The 26494-nt window shown below is 35.1% G+C and overlaps 3 protein-coding genes and 1 long non-coding RNA gene across 6 annotated transcripts; 3 read left to right on the top strand and 1 right to left on the bottom strand.

Moving 5' to 3' along the window:
* Window positions 1-8337: 8337 nt before the first annotated feature.
* LOC127800997 (uncharacterized) lies at window positions 8338-9690 on the top strand. The gene has a single exon (XM_052335736.1). It carries the CDS (start codon window positions 8565-8567, stop codon window positions 9516-9518), a length of 954 nt encoding a protein of 317 aa, XP_052191696.1. The 5' UTR covers window positions 8338-8564; the 3' UTR covers window positions 9519-9690.
* Window positions 9691-10165: 475 nt separating this feature from the next.
* On the bottom strand, window positions 10166-15559 carry LOC127802812 (uncharacterized). 3 transcript variants are annotated; one of them, XM_052338844.1, is made up of 8 exons: window positions 15254-15559; window positions 14489-14700; window positions 13932-14385; window positions 13564-13771; window positions 12300-12407; window positions 12028-12174; window positions 11868-11937; window positions 10166-10548 (listed from the first exon to the last, which is right to left on the bottom strand). In XM_052338844.1, exons 1-8 carry the CDS (start codon window positions 15481-15483, stop codon window positions 10460-10462), a joined length of 1518 nt encoding a protein of 505 aa, XP_052194804.1. In that variant the 5' UTR covers window positions 15484-15559; the 3' UTR covers window positions 10166-10459. The 3 variants fall into 3 exon arrangements, with proteins under 3 accessions (XP_052194804.1, XP_052194805.1, XP_052194806.1); XM_052338845.1 differs by lacking the exon at window positions 12300-12407; XM_052338846.1 differs by lacking the exons at window positions 10166-10548; window positions 11868-11937 and having other exon boundaries at window positions 12028-12160.
* Window positions 15560-22586: 7027 nt separating this feature from the next.
* Window positions 22587-23271, top strand: LOC127800974 (uncharacterized). Its single transcript, XR_008022917.1, has 3 exons — window positions 22587-22644; window positions 22749-22851; window positions 23101-23271. It is a non-coding gene; the product is annotated as an uncharacterized LOC127800974 (long non-coding RNA).
* Window positions 23272-24714: 1443 nt separating this feature from the next.
* LOC127802341 (chaperone protein dnaJ 11, chloroplastic-like) lies at window positions 24715-25431 on the top strand. The gene has a single exon (XM_052338091.1). It carries the CDS (start codon window positions 24892-24894, stop codon window positions 25237-25239), a length of 348 nt encoding a protein of 115 aa, XP_052194051.1. The 5' UTR covers window positions 24715-24891; the 3' UTR covers window positions 25240-25431.
* The last annotated feature ends 1063 nt before the right edge of the window (window positions 25432-26494 follow it).

Here is a 26494-nt window from a genome sequence, read left to right as displayed (position 1 = left end):
ATTAGGATTTAGGATTAGGGTTTCGATTAGCAGTAAGACGAAAGTAGGCGAGGCGATGAACCGACGATAGGATTTCTCTTGGTTAGGATTAGGGTCTCTCTCTCTCTCGGCTCATCGAATGCTCGAAATCTCAGATAAGTGTGAAGTGTGATTGTGAAGCCTCGCTCGCTCACTTGGTCTCTGGGAATACACGAGTAATTAGGGTTTATTCATGAAATGACGTCATTTTATGAAGAACCAAACGATGTCGTTTTTAATGTCAGTCGATTTGGTTTATTTGGATAGTTAAACTCCAAAAATTGATAACCGAATCGATAACCGATTTTTCTCAATCTACTAATTGAACTGATAACCTCTATACAATTAATCGAACCAAACCGACTAGTTCAGTTGGTTCGGTTCGATTAGTTCAATCTAATCGAACCATTGCACAACCCGAGGAAGGGTTGTGAATGTGAAGAAAGATTGAATTTGGAGGAGGAAGAAATTATTGGAGGTAGGGAGATTAATTAAAAGGAAGAAGGGTCTTCTATTGATTTTCTTTCTTTCCCTACGGAATTTTCTTCTTCTTTATCATCTGTTTCCTTTGAAATTTTCTGTTGTTAGAAATTATTTCGTGTGAAAGTCACACATATAATTTTGAGATGTGGGTTCTAGTGATACGCGGAACCTCTGTATCTAGCACGGGAAGAGGTGATTAGAACGGTGTCAGATGTAGAACCTCTGTATCATGGTCATCCTGATTTATTTATTGTTCGTTTTATTATGTAATGGTTGTGTGATGAAATGAATGATAGAATCTGATGAGAGCTTAAAATAAAAAGCCGAAAAATCTTCCCATAAAATTAATATTAGATCTAAACGGTAAATTTGATTTGTCGTGACTTTTCACTGTCGTAGGGGTTCATTAGTTTGATTGGATGTATCCAATAACTAAAATGTGAGTGTGCATTTTATGAAAGATTGTTTGATTTCTCTTATTAACCATGAGATGGGGCGGTGTTTAATGGATCTCACCTAACCAAGTAACTAAAATGTGAGGGGGTGGTGATGTTCAACTCATTGCACTGAGCAAGACAGTGGGTGGGATCTAACTACTCGATCAGACAAAGTAACTAAAATGTGAGGTTTATGATGGGTTAGAAGCGAAAGGTTGAGCTCCACACATGATTCGATGGCAAGTGTTGCCTACTCAATTATAAGAGTATTCCAAAAAACTGTAAATGTGAAGGGCATTCTTATAAAAGAGAAATTGACAAAGTAATTAAAATGTGAGGTTTATGATGGGTTAGAAGCTGAAAGTTGAGCTCTACACATGATGATACGATGACAAGTGTTGCCTACTCAATTATGAGAGTATTCCAAAAAACTGTAAATGTGAAGGGTATTCTTATGAAAGAAAAATTGATTACTCGCTATTAGATTCCATGAATCAAGTTTTCTGCGAGGAAGTGCAAGATTTGAAAATTTTAGTGGAAGTATCCATTTAATCAAGAGTTCTTAATTAAATGGAGTTTTGCAAAGACATAAGTTAACATATCTATTTATTTTTTGCAGATAAAATGACAAGTTTATATCCATTAACACATATTCTAGAAACTAATAGGCTCATTGGCTTAAATTTTTCTGACTAGCTTTGGAATTTAAAAATTGTGCTGAATTTGGAAAGGATAAATGATACTTTGTGTTACATACCACCTACTAAAATTCCTCAAATTTCGATTGAGGAGGAGATTGTCACTTGGGAGATTTTGAAAGAACATAACATGAAAGACCGTAACTATATTCTCGCATCAATGTCTAACAATTTGCATCGTCATCTTGAGCACTTCATGAGTGCAGCGAGCATGATACAACATCTCAAGGACCTATTTAGTGAGCATAGTTAGACAACTCGATATGAGATATTGAATAAGATGTTTTGGGCCTGGATACTTGAGGGTTCACATGTCGGAAACCATGCCATCAGCATGATCAATATGATTGGTTAGCTAGATGCCTTGGAATTTCTAATGAACACTCAACTTCGAAGTGATCTTGTCTTGTAATTGTTGCCGGATTCTTTAACCTTCTTTATTACTTATTTCTATATGAATAAGATTGAGTATCATTTCCTTGAGTTATTAAATATGTTAATAACCGCTCAATCATAGATGAAAGAAAGGGGTAGAGAAAGAGTTCTCACTGTTGCCTCATCTTCTTCCCAGAAGAAACCAAAATCAAGGAAGAGGAAGAGAAATGTTTTTTGAGGTAACATGGGTGGACGTCTAGTAGAAACAAAGGGTAAGGAGATTCATGACAAGAGTAATTGTTACTTTTGCGAGTAAAAGGGACACTAGAAGAGAAACTGCCTAGACTATCTGAGGAGCTTTAAGGGAAAATGTCTGGAGGGTCAAAACATTTTTCCTTCTATGTGTGTTATTGAGACTAATCTTTAGATTGGTCGATACCCTACTTTTTTGAATTGTGGATTTTGGTGCTACATCTCATATTTGTTTGTCTGCACAGGATCTCAGTTAAGGTAGGATGCTTGGGAAGCATGAAATGGTTTTAAGGGTTGGCAATGGGGCAAGCGTTGCTACTTAGCCATATGGACTACTTTTGTATCTTTGCCTTCTGGGCATATATTAGTTTTATATGACTGTTTACAAATACTGAATGTGATTCGGAATGCTATTTCAATTCCACAACTTGTAAGTCACGGTTCTTCCTCTGAAATTTTCTCTTGTTAGAAATTATTTAGTGTGAAAGTCACTTGTATAATTTTGAGACACAGGTACTGTAACACCCCCTTTTTTCGAGCGTGTTATAAATTGGGATAATTCTAGGATAACAAATTTTTTCTTTCGAAACTAATACTAAATCATATCTTTCCTCATATCCATCCCAAAATTTCTGTACATTTATCTTAAAAGAGAATCATCATAAATATTAAATGCGGAAGCTAGAATCGAACATAATATCTTAACATTAATCATAAGTCAATTTTTACATTCTTATTAACCATAAATAAGGTTATACATCATCATTCCTTAAAACATTTAGAATTTGAAATAGCAGAACTTAAATACATGGGATACATAACATACATTCAATTCATTATGCACTTTGCTAAGTGCCATTTTATGCCTCATTCATCTTCGTTTCTGCTACAATCTCCATTTAGAACGTTTGAATATTCCAGGGGCAAAACCCAAGTTAGATGATGAATCATCTAAGTAAGGATATAAAACATAATTCGTGCATGTATGCAAAATGCATAATGTATTTTTCCATATCATTTCGGTTTGAGTCGATCGCACCTTAAGGCTACTCCCCATTTTTACAGCCTCCTTACCAGGTCAAGGTGTATGGGTGCACTCTTGGCAGAGCAACGGTGCCAATCCATAATCCCAAACCCTTATGCGAATGCATGATCAATAATATCATCGTGAATATATGCACATTTCATCATCAATACATGTATATGCAATCTACATGACATATTCACATCAAGACATGACAACATGATAAAATCATTTACATAAAAATGGCTTTTGGGGTCAAACTACTTATCTTTTCAAACTTATCGAGTTACCTCGATATTCGCACTTTGCCTCAAAATACGTGTATCACCTCGATTTGCGTGCCAACCTCAAAATTTGCACAAGCCACTTCAACTTAAGTATCAAAGCACCCTAATCATCATATTTATTTAAATAAGCATTAAAACTTATTTTTTCATAATTTCTTACATTTTTTTTATTTTTCTCTCTATTTCTTCATATTTTTCCTCAATAAATTCAAACTAAATATTTCTCAAATATTTCACTATAACAATTCATAAAATAACATTCCTAAATTTTTGGAATTTTCTAAGAAATTTTACTCACCTTAAAGGTTTATATCTGGAAGTTACGGTTTCACAGCAAACGGCCTAGATTTCAGTAGAAAATATGAGTTTCGGTAAACCTAACCTTCAATATTTTTACATAGATTTGAAGGGAATTAAATATGGGTCATAACTAAAAAATTTCGATGAAAATGGGCCCCACACGTGCCTTCACACGTCCTTTGAAGGTTTCCCACGCACCTTCATGCGTGACGTTGTGATAACACAGTGTCATTTTCGTATTTTAGTGTTATTTCCCTCATTTTAACTCTGATTCGACCCCCGTTTGAATCTACAGGTCTATCTCTCCCCCTTCTATAGGAATATTGAAAACAATTGGGCTTACCTTGCCTTTTTTCTGATTATTTGGGACGAATTCTGACAAAGACCCAAAACTCTATCGAGAGTCGTTCTCCTTCGCTTCTTCTCCGATTCCTTCCCTTCTTCTTGCAAAATTTTCTCTCATGTCTCAAGAAAAAACTCTTCACCTTAGAATCTCTCAAACCTCAAACTCTCTTGAAATGGTTTGAGAACAACTCATGATTTTTATTTATAGATTTCTTGGACCAATCACATGATGCCACTTGTCTCTTGATAAGTTTTGGACTCCAAAGACTCAAAACTAGAATTGAATGTTGTTTGAAATCCAAATCCATATTGGTTTGGGTTTTGAAATCCTCCAATCACATGACCCCACTTGTCTCTTGATAAGATTTGTACTCCAAAAACTCAAAATTAGAATTGAATGTTGCTTGAAATCCAAAGCCATATTGGATTGAGTTTTGAAATCCAAAACTAATATCGCACACTTCTTCCAAATGCCATTTTAGTCTTTATTTCAAGTCCTCAAGCTTTGATAATTTACCACATGAACTCCTAATTTAATCCTTATTTCATTTGGGTAATTATTTAATTATAATTACACCCTCAAACATCAAATTAATTCTATTTTACATATTTATTACCCTTGAAAATTTCTTAAATTGCCAATTTACCCTCTAATGTCCAATTAATTTGCATTACGAATCAAAATACAAAATTAATAATTCATAACTTACTCGATAAGGATGATTTCGTCTCTGCGCCCTCACTGGACCTTTGTTTCATTTCGCAACCACTCCAGGGTTGATCCTTACAAAAAATCGAAGCCCCCTTAGGGTTCCGTTAACTTCCCAGGAGTCTCTTACGATGATTTGATTTTTTTTAGCCTAAATTGAAGCTCTATTTTAGGAGTATCGAAAACCGTCTCAATTCCGATTTCTTCTAATACCATAAATCATATCTTGGGATACTTGTCGAGACCATATCTATTTTCTTAGACAATTACACTTCGAGACATTCCCGGCAGTCGATTCGATACTTATAATAAGAAATTACACTTAAGTCCTTAATTTTTTGATAATTTCACCTATGATCCACGTTACTCTTGAGCCCTTAAGAAAATTTGGGATATTACAAGTACTGTTGATACGCAGAACCTTTGTGTCTAGTATGGGAAGAGGTGACCGAAACGGTACCAGACTGCATATTAGGTGTAGACAGACTAGGACCACCACAGCATGAGGTGGACACGGTCTTAGTATATAAATTGTTTCTGTACCCCAATTTTACATCGAACAACAAGTATGAATTTATTTATATTCATTTGATGAATAAGTGTATTACTTAAATACCCAAACTATGTATGACGTGTATATTATATTCTGTTAAGTGTATCTGATACACGATAAAGAAAATTATTTTTTCGATACATACATTTGATTCCCTTCAAATCCTTATTGGACTTTAGGGTTTGGTAACCTTTTAGCTCAAATTATTAGTTGATTTTGTTTACTACTTATCTAGGGTTAATGGGCTGGATTAATGAATTTGATTTGGGCTATTAATGGCTGGTTTAAAATGTTTAAATAAAGTTAAGCCCAATAGAAGATGGCCACACTCATGGGCTTTAGCCCATACTAGGATTTCATTAAAACTCTTTATATACCCTTATTGAAAGTCAAAATATGAATGATCTTGGTGATTGCCAAAAACCCTAGTTGAGAAAGAGAATTTCGACAATTCTCAAGGGCAACCTCTTGCCTCTAAATTTCATCCTCCCATTGAGCTAGCACTCCATGATATCCTAAGGAAGTTGTTCCCGTTTTGGTTCCAAATGCTATTCGCATGGATTACACATTAGAGACTGCGTGTTTGTGTAGCTAGAGACGATCATTCTTTTTTGTGACTAGCGTTATAAGAGGTTATATCCTATATTTCTTCTGTGATTTATTCCCTAAGAGCTGGTCTTTTAAGGGAATCCGTGAATGAAATTTTAAAATTCCACTACGTATGTCTGCACAGATTCTTTCAATTTGTCACATTAGGCAACTGTGCCCCCTCCCCAAATTACCCACATGCATACATATATGAAAATAATTTTATATATTTTTTTAAAAAATATTATAATATCTTTTATTGTCGTAGTTTTATTTATTGAGCAATGTTGTAAATAAATTACAACTTAAGAATATTTTATAAAGGAATATATATTTAAAAATTATTTACAAATTAATACTATTATATATATAAAACTAAATTTTATATATAATTATTGTAGATTGATTGTAATTATCTCCATTACAATTACAATTTCTGTACAATTACAGTTATTTTAATAATTACAACTATAACCATAACTAACAATTTATTTACCTTTTTAACTATAATAGAATTTATACTCATTTTCTTTTCTTTTTTTTAATTATGTTTGATAGATAAGGGTATAACTGAATTGATCGAATTACTGAAACTAAACGGATTGAATTTTTTCCAAAATCAAACCGACTCGATCAAATAAATAGTCAAATCGAACATATCAAAAAATCAAAAAAATTAAAAATATATAATCGTTTATATTGCTCGATGTTGACATGGCCTATCCGGCAAGAGATTTAAAATCTCCCTCCAATTAAACCTCTTATTTCGACCTCTCTCCAATTGAACCTTCCATTTTAATACACTTCTATCTGTCAAACATGATTAAAAAAAAAAAACATGAAATGAGTATAAATTCTATTACGATTAAAAAAGAAAATAAATTATTAGTTATGGTTACAGTTATAATTATTAAAATAACTGTAATTATATTATACCTATAATTGTAATCGAAGTAATTATAATCAATCTACAATAATTATATATAATATTTAGTTTATATATATATAATAATATTAATTTGCAAATAATTTTTAAATATATATTCTTTTATAAAATATTTTTAAATTATAATTTATTTATAACATTGCTCAATAAATAAAAATATGACATTAAAAGATATTATAGCAATATTTAAAAAAAATTATAAAATTATTTTCATATATGTATATGAGGGCGTGGGGGTGGGGGGGTGGTTGAACTGTTGCCTGACGTGGCAATGCCAAATGTCCGACGCAGCCAACAGATGAATTTTGGAAGGAAGCAATCTTCTATGGAAACAGAATACCATCAGCTATCCCACTTTGCGTGCTAGAGAGTTTACTGGACTTGGGTACTAAACAACTGAAAATCCGTTGCCAAATTCAAGCACAAGGAGAGGAGATGCCATCCAAACCCTGTTGAGGATTTAGATCAGCTAATAATCTGTGTAAACTTCTCAGAGGGGGGGGCTTGAATTTTTCTGGCAGTGAGCTCTAATCTTCAAGATATTATATTATTGAACCTATCGATCCTTCACTGTCAAGGGCCCTCCAAAATGTTGGCACTCATCTTACAGAGGGATTGGAGGATCCACAGGATAAGATCACAAATCAAAATAAGCACCAATCCTTCTCAAGGAGCGTGCTGTTTCATCACTGCAGCATCATATTATATTAATTATATCAGCAATTACTATTTTCAAACTGCTCGATCAACTGCTCCGAAATGGACAGCTAGCCGCAATAAGAGAACATTTTGTAATTGATTATAGTTCTAATCCACCTGTTCAAATTTTGTTTTGACATGTAATTATCGTGGGAATATACTTGGATGATTACGATGTTGAAATAATTTATTATCCCCTTATTAGCTGTGCGTGGAGTCGGATCAAATTATTATGACGATGAAGACGAAGACGAAGAAAATTTCATCTATATATGATGAATTTGATTAGTTTTAAAGCCGTGATTAGAGGCAATGTCCGTGGCCACGGGTTGGTTGAGGCTATAGTTGGTGGAGGTAACAACATTTCATTTACTACAGGACAAAGACGAGAGACACGTATGACATAAATCATCAAAATTGGCAGATTTTTTTTGGATGGTTTTCTTTTCAATTCCAGCCAACCAAGTGGACCACCAAGGAGGAGAGATCGATTGTCACTCGCCATCAATAATTCAACCATGCTGGCCCACCAAAACAGAGGCTCTGTCCCAATGGCATTATTCATCACGATCAAGATATGGTTGGAGAAAAAGAAAGGAAGCAACCAAGCAATAAAGATGAATAGAAGGAAGCTACTCTGTGATTTTCATTGGCGATGTCAACCCTCAAAACCTAGAATGTATTTATTATTAAAACCAACAAACCCAATTCGTCTCCCCCACAACTTACTCCATAGACAGCACAGCAGAGGAGGAGGAGGAGGTGGAGGAGGAGGAGAGCGGAAGAGGAAGAAGATTTCACATAATTCTTCTTCTTCTTAATCTTCTTCTTCTTCTTCTCTGATACAATTATGGGTGGCCAGCTGTCCACTCAGTTGAATCGCCGGAAAGCAATCTCCACCGAGGAGAAAGCGCTGTCTGATCTTCAACAGAGCGGCAAGGAGTTCCCCGGCAGCGACTACCGTCCGGCCGACAGGAAAAACTGGATGGCCGGCCTCAACCCGGAGAATGTTCATCTCAACATGATTGTATGGCCAGGCACCCATGATTCAGCCACCAACAAAATCGGCATTCCCTGCATCACTCGCCCCTTTGCCCAATGTCAGTCTCTCTCCATCTACAGCCAGCTCGAACGCGGCGCCCGAGTGCTCGACATCCGAGTCCAGGAGGATCGCCGCGTCTGCCATGGGATCCTGCTCACCTACAGTATCGACGTTGTCATCCAAGATATCAAGAGGTTTCTGTCGGAGACCACATCAGAGATCGTAATTCTGGAGATCCGGACAGAGTTTGGACACGAGGATCCCCCCGAGTTCGACAAGTACTTAGAGGATCAGCTGGGCGAGTTCTTGATCCACCAGAACGATCACTTCTTCGAGAAGACAATTGCAGAGTTGTTGCCGAAGAGAGTAATCTGTGTTTGGAAGCCAAGAAAGTCGCCTCATCCAAAGGCAGGATCGGCATTATGGAGTTCTGGGTACTTGAAGGACAACTGGATCGACACGGACTTGCCGTCGACCAAGTTCGAGAGCAATCTGAAGCATCTGAGCGAGCAGCCGGCGGCGGCGTCCAGAAAGTTCTTCTACCGGGTGGAGAACACAGTGACGCCGCAAGCCGATAACCCGGTGTTGTGTGTTAGGCCGGTGACGAATCGGATTCATGGATATGCAAGGGTGTTCATAGCTGAGTGTTTCTCCAGAGGCTGCGCTGATCGGCTGCAGATATTCTCGACGGATTTCATAGATGAGAGCTTTGTCGATGCTTGTGTTGGGCTTACACATGCGAGGATTGAAGGAAAGGCGTGATGGAAAGGCGTTATCATTAAATTGTTTAAATGATAATAATAATTTGTATGCATCGGTCATGGGGTGTTTAATTAATTCTTTGTTCGGAGATTAATCTGTTGTTTCTTTTGTAATGGTTGCAACGCTACGCTTGTAAGTAATTGAATCCATGCACTATCATGCATTGCCCTGATTTTTAAGTTTTAGTGTCATTTGCGAGAATAATTTCCAAATTTAGCAAAAACATCATCACCATCATCCTGTCCTGAGGTTTCTAAATCGGTTGATCAGAAGAAGTTTACGAACCGAGAGGTTTGTTTGGGAGCGGCACAGTACAGAAATGTAAGAGCTTTTTCCATTGTCTAATCTAATTCATGTAAAAATTCTGCCCATGCTCATGCAAATCTTAGTTAAAATTAATATTATATATCCTCTACAGAACGCTGTCGTTGGAAGTTGAGCTGAATAGAGATCACAACATTGAACAAGAAAAGAGAGATCCACCATCTTCAGACACAATTGCTTTATATGTTTTATCTTATGGTAGATCTAATTATATGTGTAATTCCTCCGGATTTAATTGGCATTTTCGAAACAGCAATTCATTAGTAGTAGTAGTAATAAGAAGATTACGCAATCATTCATTCCCCTGAGCCTGAGCCTGAGCCTGAGCCTGACGGCATAATATTCCACTAAGGCAAAAATCTGTTCTTGTTTGCTACAGATATTGTGCTTACGCTACTGTAATCCACAAATCAAAGGTAATATAGTTTAACATTCAACTATAATCCACAAATCCAATGCCCGAACTGTACAACATACAAAATTTTCGCAAAACTCTATTACCACAAACCGGAATATCTACCTTCTCTGCGACGACGGTAGCTGTGACTGGGGAAATAGATTGATCGGCAGTTTTGGAAAGAGCTTGCCTGGCAGTCTTAGCTTGTTGAGCTAGCTAGTTAGTGTCTGTCTGTAGGTGCCTTCTCTCTACAGAATCTCTCTTTCAGAACTTGTTCCAATTTTAGGAATATCAATGAGAACCTCACACCTGTGAGGCAATGGCAGGCAATTTTATAAATTTGGCATTACAAACAATTTGGAGAGAGCTGAAAGCAACAGTAGCACCACCGTCCTTATAATACTACAACAATCTGCAAGTTTCGTTCTGGATATAACAACAACGGCGGAAAACTAAGAACATGTATATTCTAAGCAGAATTATAGGTTGAGGGAGTGAACTGCCAGGAATGGCTCAGCACTCAGCTTCACCAAATGGATAAATCATGCATCCCTATTCGGGAAATGAAGAATGGTGCTAACTGCTAGAAATTTAAGTTGTTCAAAATAAATTAAACTACTCTTAAATGGTCAAATATTGAAAGGTTGTATCCTTTCAAACTTCTAACTACCCTAGTCTCAAATATTGAAAAGTTGTATCTTTTCAAAATTCTAACTAACCCAGTCTCAAATATTGAAAGGTTGTATCCTTTCAAAATTCTAACTACCCTTTCTATATATCAAGAAAATTCTGGAAATTAGATCTATGTAGAATACATTAAAACACGTTTTGCCTCTGTCAAAGAAGATCAAAACTCTTTATATTATTCCAAAATTTGATTTCTTCACTTTTGCCTTATTGCAGAAATCAAAAAGGGCTTGTCATATCCACTAAAACAATTTGATAAATCCTCACAGCAAACTCAAAGTGGAGGGAGGGCAAATTTCAGTTTTAGAAAAGCAATTTTTATCGTGTTTCAAGCCTTCTACAACTTGAAGATTTTTTGCAGAATTATCTTATTTGTTATTGTTGTTGTTTCATTTTAAGTTTTGTACTTATTCTCCATAATTGTCATTGTTGTAATATCCCTGATTAACACTAACCATAACAAACAAATAATTACAGATCAAACCATAAAAAGGGTATATGCCCAACACCAGAGCTTCATTCCTTGGAACAAGGAAAAAGCATATGATGCACCCAAATGACCAAATAGACATATTTCAACTCAAGGTAAAGTAGTAATTTTTTGGCAGAAAAAAGAATAAAATTGATACTTCAATCTCAGTTCCTTCCCATTGAATTCTTTTATACCAAAATTCAAGAGGTCTTCTTCGTTTTTTTTTATTTTTTGGCTGAGTAAATTCAAAATGCCTTTTGAGTGTAGCATGTTCCATTATTTCAAGCCAAGGAGTGTGTGCACCAGATGAGCCAAATTTAGACATTTCACTTAAAAAAGGCATTTTGCATCTTGTTCTTTGGATATAAAAGTATAAACCAGTACTATTAGTTTAAACTCCATATAATTTGATCAAACATGATCAGCGGACTACAGTACAAACTACAAGAAGAAATAGGTATGAACACACCTGCCACAGGGCTTTCTCTATGCTGCAAAGATCCTCTCAACAAAAGTGTGCCTGGGATTTGCTGAAAGACCTATAAATGCAAAATATATGCAATTACAACATATAAATCTTTTAATAAAGTATTTATAATTATTCCACCCTACAGATGAGAAAATTTTACCGAAATTCGAAAAGACATGTCATGTGGTGGAAGAATTGGATGGGAAACAATGGATGTCACTTGCTCATATTGGCCATGAGCAGCATCATTCATATTTCTTAATTCATTCTTCAAAATCCCATCACAGTCATTACTGGAAACAGTGATCTATCAAGATGGGTTTGTATTAAATTCAGGAAACAGTAAAGGTTACATTCAAAGGACATAAAAAACACGCAAATTACCCACTAATAACATTAAACACACACACACAAACACAAACACACACATACATCAATAGTAAATGCTGAGGCATTTGATTTACAAGATGCACCAGCACTGCAAAAATAGGATTCGGCAGCTTGCAGCACATGTATGGCACTGAACTGGCGATGAAGACCCTATAAGAACAGAGATTGGGATATGAAATGACATTCTAGCAGGAAAAATTCCAAAATATGAATTAAGGCAGAAACATGAATGATGGAATGGAATCTGCAGCTATTGCTCTGGCTTTCCAATATTAACATGTGAGTTTCTACAATCAAATTCTCAGGGTATTGGTTATACCAAAAGAATAGCTTAGCTATGCTAATCAAAAGAACAACTAGGCCACTATGCATATCAATGTACAAAGTGTCACTGAAACATTTTGCTGGTGAAATTTGTCAAGATTGGAGCACTACGAATTTACAAGGAAAAGAGAAAAAAATTATTTAGCCATTTGAGGCACTAATTCAGTGCTTGGCATATTTGAGGAGAGTATTAGAAGGATTGTGAAACAAATTTAGAAGACCAGTAACCCGAGGTGTCAATAAAATGCCATTGTTTATCCCATCGAAGCATAAGAGTTACAAAGACACTGGCCTATTTGAAATACTCAAACCCCAGGGATACTATCACCTTATACTGCTGGGTTAGGCTATCTAAAAGCCTTAAATAAAGATGACCAAACCAGTTCATTCAATTTATGGACACCTCAATTTTCAGATATTCCATAAAGTGTAACTAAATAAGATTTCAAATGCAAGGTACTGGAGCTGATTGATACAATTACTGAACTACCAGGAGAAGTTGATGAAAAGCAGTACAGGCTAGAGTTGTTTCATCTGTTTTAGGCACCAGTACCAACAAAAGAATCAACATTTGAATGGAAATTAAAGCACTAGTTTATAGCTTAAGTGGACATTTATGGCAAAAGTGCAGGGGCTAAGTTGAAGAGGATGGGCTACAAGCAGCAGCAAGCTCCACTAATCACCTTTGCTCAAAATGACACTGCAACCAGGCACTACAATGGTTTATGAAAATTGCCATACAGTTTTATCTATAGCAGACACAGGTTGGTTTGATCTTTATCCATATTTACTGGGTGGTATCCCAGCAAATCTTTAGAGTAAACTAGTGCAGGGAACAGGAAGGGCAAGGAGCATAGGAGGATTATGCATTCCTCATCAAGGTACAAAATAGTTCCAAAATAGCTTCCCCATCATTAAGTCTTGCATATATGTGCAATATAATCATATCTTGATTGACAAAATATGAAAACAATATACACACCTCAAGTGTGAAAGACATGGCATTCTTCTCAGTAACATGATTTGAAATTATCTTCCTCACCGGAGGCATAAATGACCATGCAAGGCCCCATCGGCAAGTTTTGCCTTGGACGAATTCAGTTGTCTTAACTATAGTCACTCCAACCTCACGAAGTTTCGATGTTAGAACTTTGAGGTTTGATTTTCTTCCTACCATTGATGTATACCAGCTGGGAAAAAAAAAAAGTATATACTCCAGCAGTTAGTTTACCTCATACATGAGAACCTTGAGGCATTAAAAATGAAACAGAAATAATAATTCAGATTTTATTTGTTTCTTTTTTTTCGGTGGAGGGGTTTAACAAGCAGGATAACTAGCAGAGGTGATACCGAAAAGTTTGATTTAATTCAACACTATCTTGAATGATACGACAGATGAAAGCCTCTTCTCCACCAGGACAAACCATCTCCTCTGGAGTCCCGCCACATGAAGTTTTTGGATTTAGTCCTGCTTCCTCCATTGTCTCAAAAAATGGTGGATTACACATACAGAAGTCAAATTTCTCACCCTCCTGAACAACACCAAGAAGTATACGCGGTCCACAGTAACTCTTACTCACACCTGAGTGCACTGTGTATGAATATGAGGAAGAAAGATCTTCCTTATTGGCCTCAATTTCATTTATGTCTGAACTGCTTCCACTGTTGACAGACTGTTCATTACGTGGCCCTTGCACATAAATCTTCTCACCATTGTCAACCTTTCTAACTTCAATTAGATGAGAAATGTGTGGATTATTTTTAACATTTCTCTCTGCCCACTCTAATGCAACATCGGTCGCATCTGCCAAGCAATATTAAAACTTCACTTAACTTTGTACAGTACCTGAACATTTTGCAGAAACAAAAAACTTGAGAAATGCAACACATATTCCAAAAGGAACTACCTGATCCAACAAAACTCCATCCCCTAAGGGAAGCACCGAGAAGTGGGTATATGCAGTTGGCTCCAGTTCCAATATCAAAACCCCTTACAAATTCACCATTATCTTCAACACTGCCTTTTGATATAATGTCTGATGATAATAGGTCTTCAATCCAGTGGATATAATTAGATCTGTTCGGTACAGTAGGGCAGAGCTGCCCATCAGGAATCCACCTACAACATTACACTTGTGGATTAATCATACAGCTAATACTACCCACCATAGAAGATTCGAAATCATATATTGCAGGGGAAAAATGATCCGTTAGCTGAGTAAGTTCAATTGTTATCTCAGTAAGGGAAGTTTTTGAATTTAAGAAGAAAAGAATGTGAAACAACAAATAGATCAGTAATTATTGTCTATTTTATGAAATTGTTCAGTGAGCAAGCTTTGAAGCCCACGAAAAGGAAGCAATAGATAATCCAACAGGGGAAATAACTTGCATCTATGAAACCCCAAAATGAATCCCGAAACCGCTGCCAACAAATGCCCTAAGAGCTTAATTAATTACTAAATTAGTGAATAGCGAAAAGAAAACATAATATGGACCCAAAGCTCACCTCTTATTTTCTCAGATCATATTTTCTCGCAAACCAAACGGGGAACAAAACCAAATCAGCAAGATAGAAAATACACAGACAAGCAAAATAAGGAAGGAGAATCAGCTGGAAACCCTAAAAATTTAACAAAAAAGAAAGAATTTAAAGTGGCAGTGTCTACTAGTACCAGTTGAGACCATGATCGTGAAGAAGTAAAACCCTAGTGAGCTCTCTGGTGGCATTGTAATCGGTCCAGTCGATTCTGGGCCGACCGTCCCGAGAGTAGAAGACAAAGGGCTCGAAGGACGGGTAGAGCGAGGCCAAGACGCCGAAGTCCGGCGGGTTGTCGAAATACTTGTTCCGAGGATGGGTAGCCGGCCGCCGCCCCGACACCGCTGGGCGCTTCCTCTTCTTCATGCTCGGAATCTCTTGCACAGTCAGAGCCTAAGCCACCAATTGGGCCGTCTTTGACACTTTGTTACTGGGCTGGGTTAGTGAATTTACAACCCATTAAAAGTGTCCAATCCTAGGGTTTAAAATTATCAATTTTATTGGACGTCGGATTTAGAAGTACAATGTATTAATATAAATATTATTAAGAATATCACAAATGAATATACAAATAACACCTCTAAATTTATAAAGGTGTCGATTTTCTTAAGGTTGGAGAGAAGAGATGAATGAATACTTGTTTTGTTGAATTTAAAAAAAATTAATTTATATATTTAAATTACACTAGCATCCTTGGGATTTGTTATTATTATAGAGATATTTTCTTTAATTTGAAAATTTATAAAAATGGAGGTATTTGTCGAAGTTTGCCTTAATGTAAACACTTGCATGAAGGGAGAGGGGGTAATTTTCTTATTTTAGTTTTTGAAGATTAAGTTACTGTGAAGTATTAACAATTATATGTAATGAATAAAATAAATCAGATGAGTTTACCTGATGAGATCTTGGTCCTCGTATAAGTTAATATTCCAAATTCTTAGGCTTGATGATTACAAGTTAATGAAGAATTTACTGGTTAAGATAATGATAAATTTCTTAAATCTATTCTGAATCCTTTGAAATTAAGATTCAAGAGTTAAATTTGTTGATTTATCTCTTATATCTCGACCAATCAAAGAAACGTATGCCATTGTTTTAATACCAAACAATAGAGACACGTGGCAAGTTAGAATTTGTTATTCTTTAAGAGTAATTTAATAATTTGACCTCGTGGTGTTTTAGATACTTTTTTGTAGTATTAAAGAAAGTTTGCACTTTGATTGAATTGGGAGAATTTTTCATAACATAAAAGGGTGCAACAATTAAATATAAAATTATATGCAATAAAACACCTTTTATTGAGATTATCCAAGTATATTATATTATAGATATAAATGAGGATGCATTATAAAAGAGGAATGAAGAAGCTGTTATAATGACAGCAAAAAAGAAACAGTTTTATTTTCTAAAGCTTATGTTCAAATGAATCAAATCTCATAGAAACACATCTGCATTTGAGTAGTATGTTTGGGAGCAGACATGATGAAAACCTTTCATGATTGTAATGAAAATTGAGACAGATATGATTAACACTAATGAGTTGAAATCAAATTAGAGAATATTTAATGACAGGTAAAAATAATATTAATAAAAAAAATAAGAATCAAATCACAAGAATACAAACTTTTTGAATGGTTCAGCTAACAAGTCTAGTTCACGACCTTAGTTTTTCACTAAAAATTTTGGAACCATCCATTAAACAGATTTAACTTTTTGGGATCAACTATAACTTATACATAATTTTTACAGATTCAATTGAAAATTTCATTTTTCACAATTTAAGTAAGAACCTCAATTTTTGCAAGAGCAGTTGTAACCTCTTTAATTGGTTTTTCAAACTAAGGCTCAGTCACAACCATTGTCTTTCAAGGATAAAACGAAACTTTTTACAAGTTTCATAAATATTGTGAAAAAATTTCTCAATAAAAAAATACGAGATAATACAATAATTGCAAACATTTTCTTGAACAAAAGAAAATTATAAGATATGAATGAATAAAATACTCAATTCTCTTGTTTCTAATTTATGGTTTAAGAAGATCTTTATAAGGCTTGACTAGATAATGAGTTGAAGTGAAGGAGGATGAGCATGAAGAACATATCACTCAAGTAACAAACTTTGGTCTTAAAACAAATAGGGCTTTACTATGTCTAAGTTTAGGTTGGCTCTACATTGTTTGGACATCAATAACTTGATTTCTTACGACAGTTGGTCTTTTATAAAATGTTTGAGATTTGCCTTCATATCTGTACACACTCACAATTTATTTTGATTTGACTGGTAACAGTCAAATTTATCAAAAGATATATGCATATTACAAAGATATGGATTTTGTACATTATATATAAGAATATTTATCATGAAGACATAATTAAACTTCTTAAAATAAAAAGATAAAGCTTAAATGGTCAAAAACATTTCTTTCTTTCTTTTTTGAGTAACAGCTATATTTTTTAAAAACTAACACAGAATACTAGACTAAGTATTAGGCTTAATCAATTAATATAGAAGCTTACTTGATTGGCTACATAATGTAATTAATTATATAAAGGACTTACTCGAGTATGATTAAGTCATAATTTGACTAATGCAGAAACCATGAAAACTTTTCATAATGCACTTGATTACAAAGCTAGTTTTACTCAACTAATATACTCGAATACCAACATATGTTACTCAATTGCATTTAGGTTCAGAGACTTAGCCAAAAATCAATTTATCTTTATTCGATTAAGACATATATTTACTCGATTAATAAAATACATTAGTTGATTGAGAAATAATCTTCACTTGAATAAAATGATGCTCATATTATATAGTTTTGGAGATACTCGATTTTTAAGAAAAGCTCACTTGAGTGATGAAAAAATCTTTACTTGATTAAAAAAATACCTTACTCGATTTAGTTTTAAGGTAAAAAAAGTTTGCATAAAATACTCGAGTATGAACTTATAATAGTTGATTGGACCAATTCACATACTCGATTGTTTTTTAAAGTATGCCGAGCAATACTCTATTGAGTTTTATCAAAAAAAGTTTTTCATACTTAATCAATTTTCATAAAAGTTTTTTCATAAGTTTTATAACATACTCGACTATTTTGAAAAAAATACTTGAGTATGAAATTATCAAATTTAAGAGAAAATAAAAATATTTTAGAAACCATCAATAAATCAAATTTACTAAAAAATATTTTCTCAATAAATGGAAGGACAAATTTATCAACAAATATCTTTATAACCGAAAAGACAATACAAAGCTGTATTCATTTATTATTAATTTAACAAGACAATTACAGGATTATCTAGTTTAATTATAATAATAATATTGGATAATCTTACAACTAAAATGACAATTTACATTTTGAGGTTTAAGCTTTCAGTTAGTTTTTTAGTTTATTGACCCTTAAATTTAGTTTAGGATTTGAGGTTTATGATTTAAATATTACGTTTTGAAATTTAAGTCATCTTGCAGATTCCACTCAAATTTAGGGTTAAAGATTTAATTTAACGTTTGGAGTTTAAGATTTAAATATTGTGTTTGATTTTGCTACAACTGTTAAGAAAATAAAAGTAAAAACTAAAATAGTGTTTGTTTTTTTTTAAATGTGTGTTTAATTTAAAAATTTATGTCGTGGATAAAAAAATTATTGATAAACCTATAATAATTCAAACATTACAATTATTTAATTATATGTTAATAATAATTTAGAAAAAATTACACTAGACCATGAAAAATGTTTTATAAATTTACACTAAACCCCATCTCCGTGTTAAACAAAAAAAAGTTCTAATCAATGCATCAAATGTTACTTGAAACTCGCCAGCTAACAACGGGAGTTGAGGGAAATGCTCGTCGTTGGAAAAGTCACAAGCAGTAATGAATATGATTCAAGCTAATAGGGGTAGGACTCTTAGGATTGCACACTTTTTTTTGGAAAATGATCAATTTTCATTTATCATATTATACTTGTTGGTTTTACTATATCAACTAAGTGATGGAATACAACTATATTAATTATCTTCATTCACTACCCACCACCATCTCATGAAACTTTTCCATGTGAAAATAGTGTTCAAACTTCATTTCATCATTACTCTGCTAGGGGATATTATCCACTGTCGGTCCCAAACCCGGATAAAGGAGGAAGGTTGCGTTAGGTAGCCGATAGCCAGCATAAAACCTAGTCGGATCCAAATATGAATTCTAAACAAACTATCTGTTGGGATGTAACCCACATAGAAGTCTAGAATTCATGTAGCCAACCCCACATAGTGGGAAAACGGCTGAATATGTTATTGTTGATCAATTTTCATTTAAATTTTAGCAAAAGTTTGATTAGTTAATTTGTTTAGACAAATTAATTTCCCATTTTAAGTTACGCTGACTTGGAAAATATTTTCCTCGGGGGTGGAATAATTTTTTTAGGAAAATAAAAAATCAACCTAAAGAAAGAGACAGCGATCTGGTAGAGGACAAGAAGAGTGGTCGGCGATTGCGAGGAAGAGGAAAAGTGCTACTAGCGATCTTGAGAATGAGGAGAAGCTTGGCTAGCAGTTTGAGCGAGAGAGAGGGCGATTGAACGAGAGACCATTCCAAGGGGATAGTTTATGTGAGTGTGTTTAGTTGGGAAAGATAAAAAGCGCTCAACGAATTTTATTTTTTATATTCTTTAAATCGATATATAATACTAACTAAATATTTCCACACTAATTGTCAAATCACGAATATTTATTTTTACTGAAAATAAATAACATTATTCATTTAGATTGGTTTGGAGATAATGGGAAGCCTGTAAATAACCTTTTAGGTCAAATCCCAAACTCTAGTTTTTATTTATATTTATGGTAAAATTTACCAGACCTTAATGATAGTCGATAATTTAAGTAACATTAAAGCTTGAACTTCTCAATTAATAAAATTAAAAAGTTAAATCTAAATTTAAAAATAAGGTAAAAGCGAAATATTTTTAGAAGTTTAGGGTATTATAAGCAACTGGAAAGATCCAAAATTTAAGGGAAAAAGTAACAAAAAGCAAGAAACATAGCCAAAGGAAGCAAAGGTAAAACTCCTCCATTTAGGAGACAACGGCAATGAAAAAGTGAAGGTAGAAAAGTAAGAATTGAGTTACTTACCTAGAAAAAGAAAAAGAAAAAAAAAAAAAAAAGGGAGAAGTTTTACTGAGTTGTCCACATTGACATGGCCGTGGCCTTATCTCCATTGCTCTTTCTGTCATCCTAATCTTAACCTCCACCACTTGTTCACCTCTATTTGGATAAAGAGTGGGGGAACCAACAAATGTATCACCATCTTCTTGATCGGATTGCACGTTACAGTGCTTAAGTAAATTATTAAGATTCTCAACACTGTATATCATTCATTCTATAATTAAATAATACACTCAATGACTTGCTCAATATTATCACTAATTCGGGTTTGGTCGGTCACAAATTCTTCTACGCCTCATGCCCTGCCCCACTAAAATTACCCAAACCCCATAAATAAAACGTGAGTTATAAGTAGAGTAGTTAGGTAATTATACCCAAAATAAAAAAAAAAGGATTTGTAAAATAAAAAATGAGAATAAATGTGATAACATAGAATCACACTTGTTTAATTTAAACATGGAGTAGTTTGAATATGCTAAGAGAAGATTGCTCGATAAAACTAATTGTTGTGCCAATTCTTTCGGGTTGAAAAAACTTTCACCTGGGGGCACCCGAGTAGAATGAATTTCCATCCAAACTGAAGAGAAGAGAATTCCTCTTGGTGGAATAAATTTTCACCCATAGCAAGAAGAAGATGTATTTTCTCTTGGTGGAATGAATTTTCACTCGGAGTGAGGAAAAGATAATTCCTCTGGGTGCAAAGAAAGAGACATAAGCCATTTCCTTAAGGTGGAAAGAATTTCCACTTTCCACCTGGAGTGAGGCTCACTTTCACTTTGAGGGTTTCCTTTAGGGGGATTCCATCCCAACTCACCTCACAATTGTAGACCTCTTAACGTGACATATGGCCCGTGCGAATTACTCAAGAATCGCCTCTATAAATACCTAGTCTCTTGACGGAAGGAAAGACTCCAACTTTTGGTAAAAATCAGATTTCCCCATATTACCTAGTGTATTTATTGCTTATTTGTTGTACTCACACCCCGCACATTTTTCACCTGAAGGGACTTTGCAATTCACTTAGAGCATTTGCCTTCATTCGTTACTAACTTAAGCATTAGATGGTCTACGCGGGTGAAAAATCCCTACATGCCTTCTAACATTTGTTCGTTGTAACACCCAGTGTTATTGGTGTTGAGAGAATGAGAAAAGAAGTGAGAAACTTTCAAAATGCCCTTGAGAATGTGATAGATCTTTGAGAGTAATGGTACCCTATGAGAGGAAAATTTTGGATAATTTGGATAGTGAAGTCCAATAAAGGGTAATTTGGTAAATTGAAAATAATTTCTAGGTAGAATTAAGTATGGAAGTGAATTAATTTCTCATTTTTTGTATTTATGTGAAGATAAATGAGATTAATAATTCACAAAATGCATTTTTAGTAATTTGGAGTGGAATTTCATATATGAATTAAATTATAAAAAATAAAAAAAATAGAGAATATTCAACTATGAGAAAAAATAATTGATTTTTTCTAAATTGGTAAATTATGTTTATAATTAATGGATGGTTGTAATGAAAGCTTGGAGGCAAAGGCTTGTGTCTAGTGGTGACACATGGCAAATTCTCCTTTAAGGAGAATGAGAAATTAAAGAAATGAGAAATTGAAAAAATGATGGTTGGTGACACATGGCATAATCTTGTGGAGTAAGAATAAGCATTTAAAGAAAATTTAAAATGGAGAGATAATGGTCCTTCAAGCATTAAATGCAAGCCATGATGATGTTGCCTAAAAAGAAAATGAAAAATAAAAGAAATTAGTCATTCATTAATGGTGTGAAAATGGAGAGAATTTCTTAAATGAAAAAGAAAGTGATTGATGTTTTTCAAGACTTGTCTTAAAAATAGTCAAACTAAGTTAATTGGAAAATAAAATAGAAATTCTCAAGTGATCCAATGGTTGTGCTTGAGTCTTGGAAGAAGAATAAATCTAATAGCTAGAAGTGGATCTTGGAGAATTGCATGGATTGCCAACTCATTTAAGATTTTTTTTTTTAAATTGATTTTGGATGGTGGAGATCATGGGTTAAGAAGATGGAAGGCTAGGATGTAGTCTTGAAAGAAGGCTAAGAGTGTATTTTCTCGTTGGGGTGAAGATTATTTCTTCCAAAATGGATGGATGGGATTGTGTCTTGCAAGAGCACATGGATTATGCTTAATTGGAAGGCTATGATGCATTCTTCCAACTTAAGTAAAATCTTAGGGTTAGGATTTATTCTTGCCATAAAAATAAAATAAGTGAATAAAGGAAATTTTTGACTATAAAAAGGGAGGTAGAGAAGAAGGTTAAGCTTTTTGGCCAAGTGCTTAGTTGAAGAAGAAGAAGAAGAAGAAGAAGAAGAATCAAGAAGCCTAGAGGTAAGCTCTCTAGATTTGCAAAGATTAGGAGGACTTTCTTGTTCTTTTTATCTTCAAGCTTTCAAATATTTTTTTCCTTGATCAAAGATCTATTTTTAAAAAAGGGTTGAAGCAAGCATGTTCTTGAAAGTTTAAGCTTGTTGGTGGAAGATTCATGAAGAATGAAAAAGATAAGGGATAGCCCCATGGGATGGTGCCTTGCAAGTTGTAAGTATGTTATTAAACTTTTAAATGTGTGCATTGGCATGTTTTTCTTTGTGTTCAAGGACCTATGGCCACGAGATTGTGTGTGGTAGGATAGATTAAAGCCTCAAACCAATGTGGTTGTGAGGATGTGGACACTCTAACCATGTTACATGCATACATTGGCATCACATATTGTTTTTGTTCATACTTATGTTCATTGCACCCTTATTGAGGTTTAAGGTTCGTGAGATTTTCACTCTGACCTTGTAGGTTGTTCATGTGCCAAAAGGAAAAGAGAGTGTTGCAAGCTTGAAGTTGGGAAGCTTATGGTGGTTATTTGTTAGTTTTATGGCTTGTTGAAACCTAGGCATGTCTTGTAATTTATTTGGTTGGTAATGATTTGTTAAAGTTTAAGACCATGGGTGTACTTTATTTTGGATATATGTTTGGTGTTTATTTTGGGTGTTGGAAAAATGATTTTTGTTGAAAATGTGAAGATTTTGGGGATTATTTAAGTTAATTTTTGAAAATTTTGGATTAGAAAGTCCAAGAAAAAACAAAAAAGGGGGTGGAAGGCTGGTGGCAGCAACTAGGGCCACAGCAGGCAGCAGGTGCGTGGGCGAGGGCACGGGCGTCGGGGCGTGGGCGTGTCAGCGCATAGCAAGGCCTCGTGCGGGCCTCGGACGCGAGCCTCGGGTGCGCTAGCAAGCCCCGCTGCCCAATTTTTTTTTTTAAATTTTTTTGAAAATTTGGAATTTTTGAGGCATTTATGGATTAATTTTGGGCCCAGAAAAAGTTCGAAAAAAAGGGATTTTTGGATACTTTTGGAGAAAATGCTAGATTTTTGGAAATTTAAATTATATGAGTTTTTTCTCGAAATTGGTTAAACCAATGGGTTGTTTGGAATTTTGAAATATATGGAGTCTAGTGAAATTCTTGGGAAGAAGAAGAATTAAATTAATAAAATGATGATTGAGCAAACTTAATGAAAATTAATTAGCCATGTGTGGTATGGTTAAAGCTCAAATCTGTTAGTCGATCATGGGATTGAGGGAAGGGAATGACGAAACTTAGTTCCCACTTAGGGCGTTTCGTGTCAAAACATAGTCCGCTCTTCACAAATGACAAGGTAGGTGAGCAGTTTAAATGATTGTTCATAAGTGGCACCCGAAAGTGGGAGCGGGACGTCACATTCGTGATTACAATTCACCCAAAAAGAGCAAGTTTCCACCCAGAGCAAACATCTTCCTCTTGGTGGACCATTCTACTCGGAGCCGACCCTTTTCTCCTGATGAGTCATTCTAACCAGAGCTAACTTCTTCCTCCTAATGGACCATTCCACCAGAAGCTGACCCTTTCCTTTCGGTGAGCTACTCACTTCTTTCTCCTGGTGGACCATTGCCCCTGGAGCCACTTCTTGCTTCTTGAAGCCATCTAGGTGTTGAACACCAAGGCTTATATTATAAATTTTAATTATTATATTTTAGCAATAACACTAATATTTGTGACTATGAGTAGATCTATTGTTTAGTTTGAGCGAGAACACATTAATTTTTAAAGATAATTCAAGTAATGATCTATCCTGGCATAGTAACCACGGACGCGGCCTAACAAGTTTACATGGTATGTGATTATTCTCAAATTGAAAGTATTAGGCTGCCCGGGCCGGGCGCCCCTCAAATGTCCAGGACAAGCCAACCCTAAGGCATGGAAAGTTGATGTAACGCCTTTTGTGGACAATCTTTATCCAAACCTGAAACAACAACCAGTCCAAGGCATCCTTATTCATGAATTGGGGAACTGTGGGACCTTGCTCGAACACCAGGGCTATCCACAAACACGCCCTTGCTGACTCGGCGTCGTCGCAGTTTCAACTCTAATGGATAAGGCTTTCCTCTCCCTGTGCCTCTTGTCTCTCCTCTATTTATTCATTCCAACGCACAGAGAGAGCTAGAATCCACCCCACACTGCGCCTATTTCCCACTTCCCACATTATCTCCAAGGCTAGCTCACCGGCGACTCTGCAATTTCTACCTTAATATCTCTGATCATCATCGAGTCATGATGGCCACGACTCTGTACGAGGTTTTGGGGCTTCCCGCGAGCGCCACCGGCGCTGAGATCAAGGCGGCGTACCGGAGATTGGCGAGGACGTGCCACCCGGATGTGGTGTCCTTCAGCAAGAGAGGCGAGTCCGCCAACGAATTCATGAAGATTCATGCAGCGTATTCGACGCTGTCCAATCCCGACAAGCGCGCCGTTTATGACCGGGATCTTTGTCGGCTGCCCCGCAGGTTTGGGTCTTTCTCCGAAACGTCGGCTGCCATGGGGGCCGCCTCCTCAATGTCATCCAAGTCGGCGTACTGGGGTTATGGGTGCCGGAATTGGGAGACCGACCAGTGCTGGTAGAGGAATCAGATGATACTGAAGCTCTGTTGCCTTCTTTTTTTTTTAGATGATACTGAAGCTCTGTTGCCTTCTTTTTTTTTTAGATGGGGATGGCATATTTGTAGTTTTTCATAAATTTGTAAAAGTAGAAGCAGAAGCAGAATCCATCTGTAATTAAGATTTTTCTAATGGAAAGTAATTTTAAAAAAATAATTTACCTTTTATTTACATATATATATTTATTTTACATAAATAAATAAAATAGTACGATTATCTTTGTAGATGCATGATAATAAAATGCCTCATACCACCCAAATTCAAATGGATAGCTCAAGGGGAGACACAAACACAATTCATATTTAAAGTTGGAGAGACATTAGTCATATATTATAAAAAACGAGTATATAAGATAAAAAGAATGTTATGTTATTTATATAATATAATATTTATTTAACACGGATAAAATGTGAAAAAAATATGAATTTTCTTTATATATCTATTTCAGACAAACTCAACACGGGTAACAAAACAAATCTATATAAGTCAAACCAAACCACGGGTTAATTAAGGAATAAGTCACTCTTGTAAAATGAGAATTTACCAATATCTCATATGGATAAGATATTCCTGGTGCCAAGTTATAAGATAAGATAATGTCTTACTCATATTCAAGTTGATGGAATTTTGTCGGTATAAAGAAAGTCGGTGTAAAGAAAGAGATGGGCGCGTGCCACGTGTAAATAGCTACAGTACCCAGTGAGGCCCAATAGCATCCTGATAGAGGAAGTTGATTCTGGGCCGACTGCTGGGTAGAGAGAGGCCCAGCCCAGAGCTCATTTGAGTGTGACTGGGCCAGTTGTCGACAGCTGAGCTGAGGAGGAGGTCCGAGGGATCATCAATGCCTTCTGGTGCCTCTTTATCTATCCCCGAAGATGTTAAGGAATAGGAGGAAATAAGCAAATAAAAAAAATACTAAAATATAAAAACAAAAATGCACAGTGACAGTGTTGTCAAACAAGATATTAAAATAATCTAATTTATCAATTCAAAAAAAAGAAAAAAACCAAAAAAAGGCAAAGTGAACGCCAAAAAAATATGATACAAATTAAAATATTTCATATTTAATTTAATTTAGGTGGTAGGCAATGGGTTTAAGACAATATTTTCATATAATAAAATTATTGAATTATTCGATGCAAACAACATAATAATTGCTCGACACAAACAATTTCAGAGACAAAACATGAGCCTCATGAGAGGTGGTGGGGCTCATACA

Source organism: Diospyros lotus, chromosome 5 (assembly GCF_014633365.1).
Source record: "Diospyros lotus cultivar Yz01 chromosome 5, ASM1463336v1, whole genome shotgun sequence".
Lineage (NCBI taxonomy): Eukaryota > Viridiplantae > Streptophyta > Magnoliopsida > Ericales > Ebenaceae > Diospyros > Diospyros lotus.
Note: the sequence above shows the minus strand (reverse complement) of the source record. Positions and strands in the feature narration are given on the sequence as shown.

Bases quoted from the DNA above. Each gene is read 5' to 3' on its own strand.
- LOC127800997 (XM_052335736.1), top strand. From the start codon at position 8,565: ATGGGTGGCCAGCTGTCCACTCAGTTGAATCGCCGGAAAGCAATCTCC.
- LOC127802812 (XM_052338844.1), bottom strand. From the start codon at position 15,483: ATGAAGAAGAGGAAGCGCCCAGCGGTGTCGGGGCGGCGGCCGGCTACC. The intron at 12,175-12,299 runs GTATGTGTGTGT...CCATCTTGATAG, and splicing joins CCTCAGCATTTACTATTGAT to ATCACTGTTTCCAGTAATGA. The intron at 11,938-12,027 runs GTAAAATTTTCT...TTGCATTTATAG, and splicing joins ACATGTCTTTTCGAATTTCG to GTCTTTCAGCAAATCCCAGG.
- LOC127802341 (XM_052338091.1), top strand. From the start codon at position 24,892: ATGATGGCCACGACTCTGTACGAGGTTTTGGGGCTTCCCGCGAGCGCC.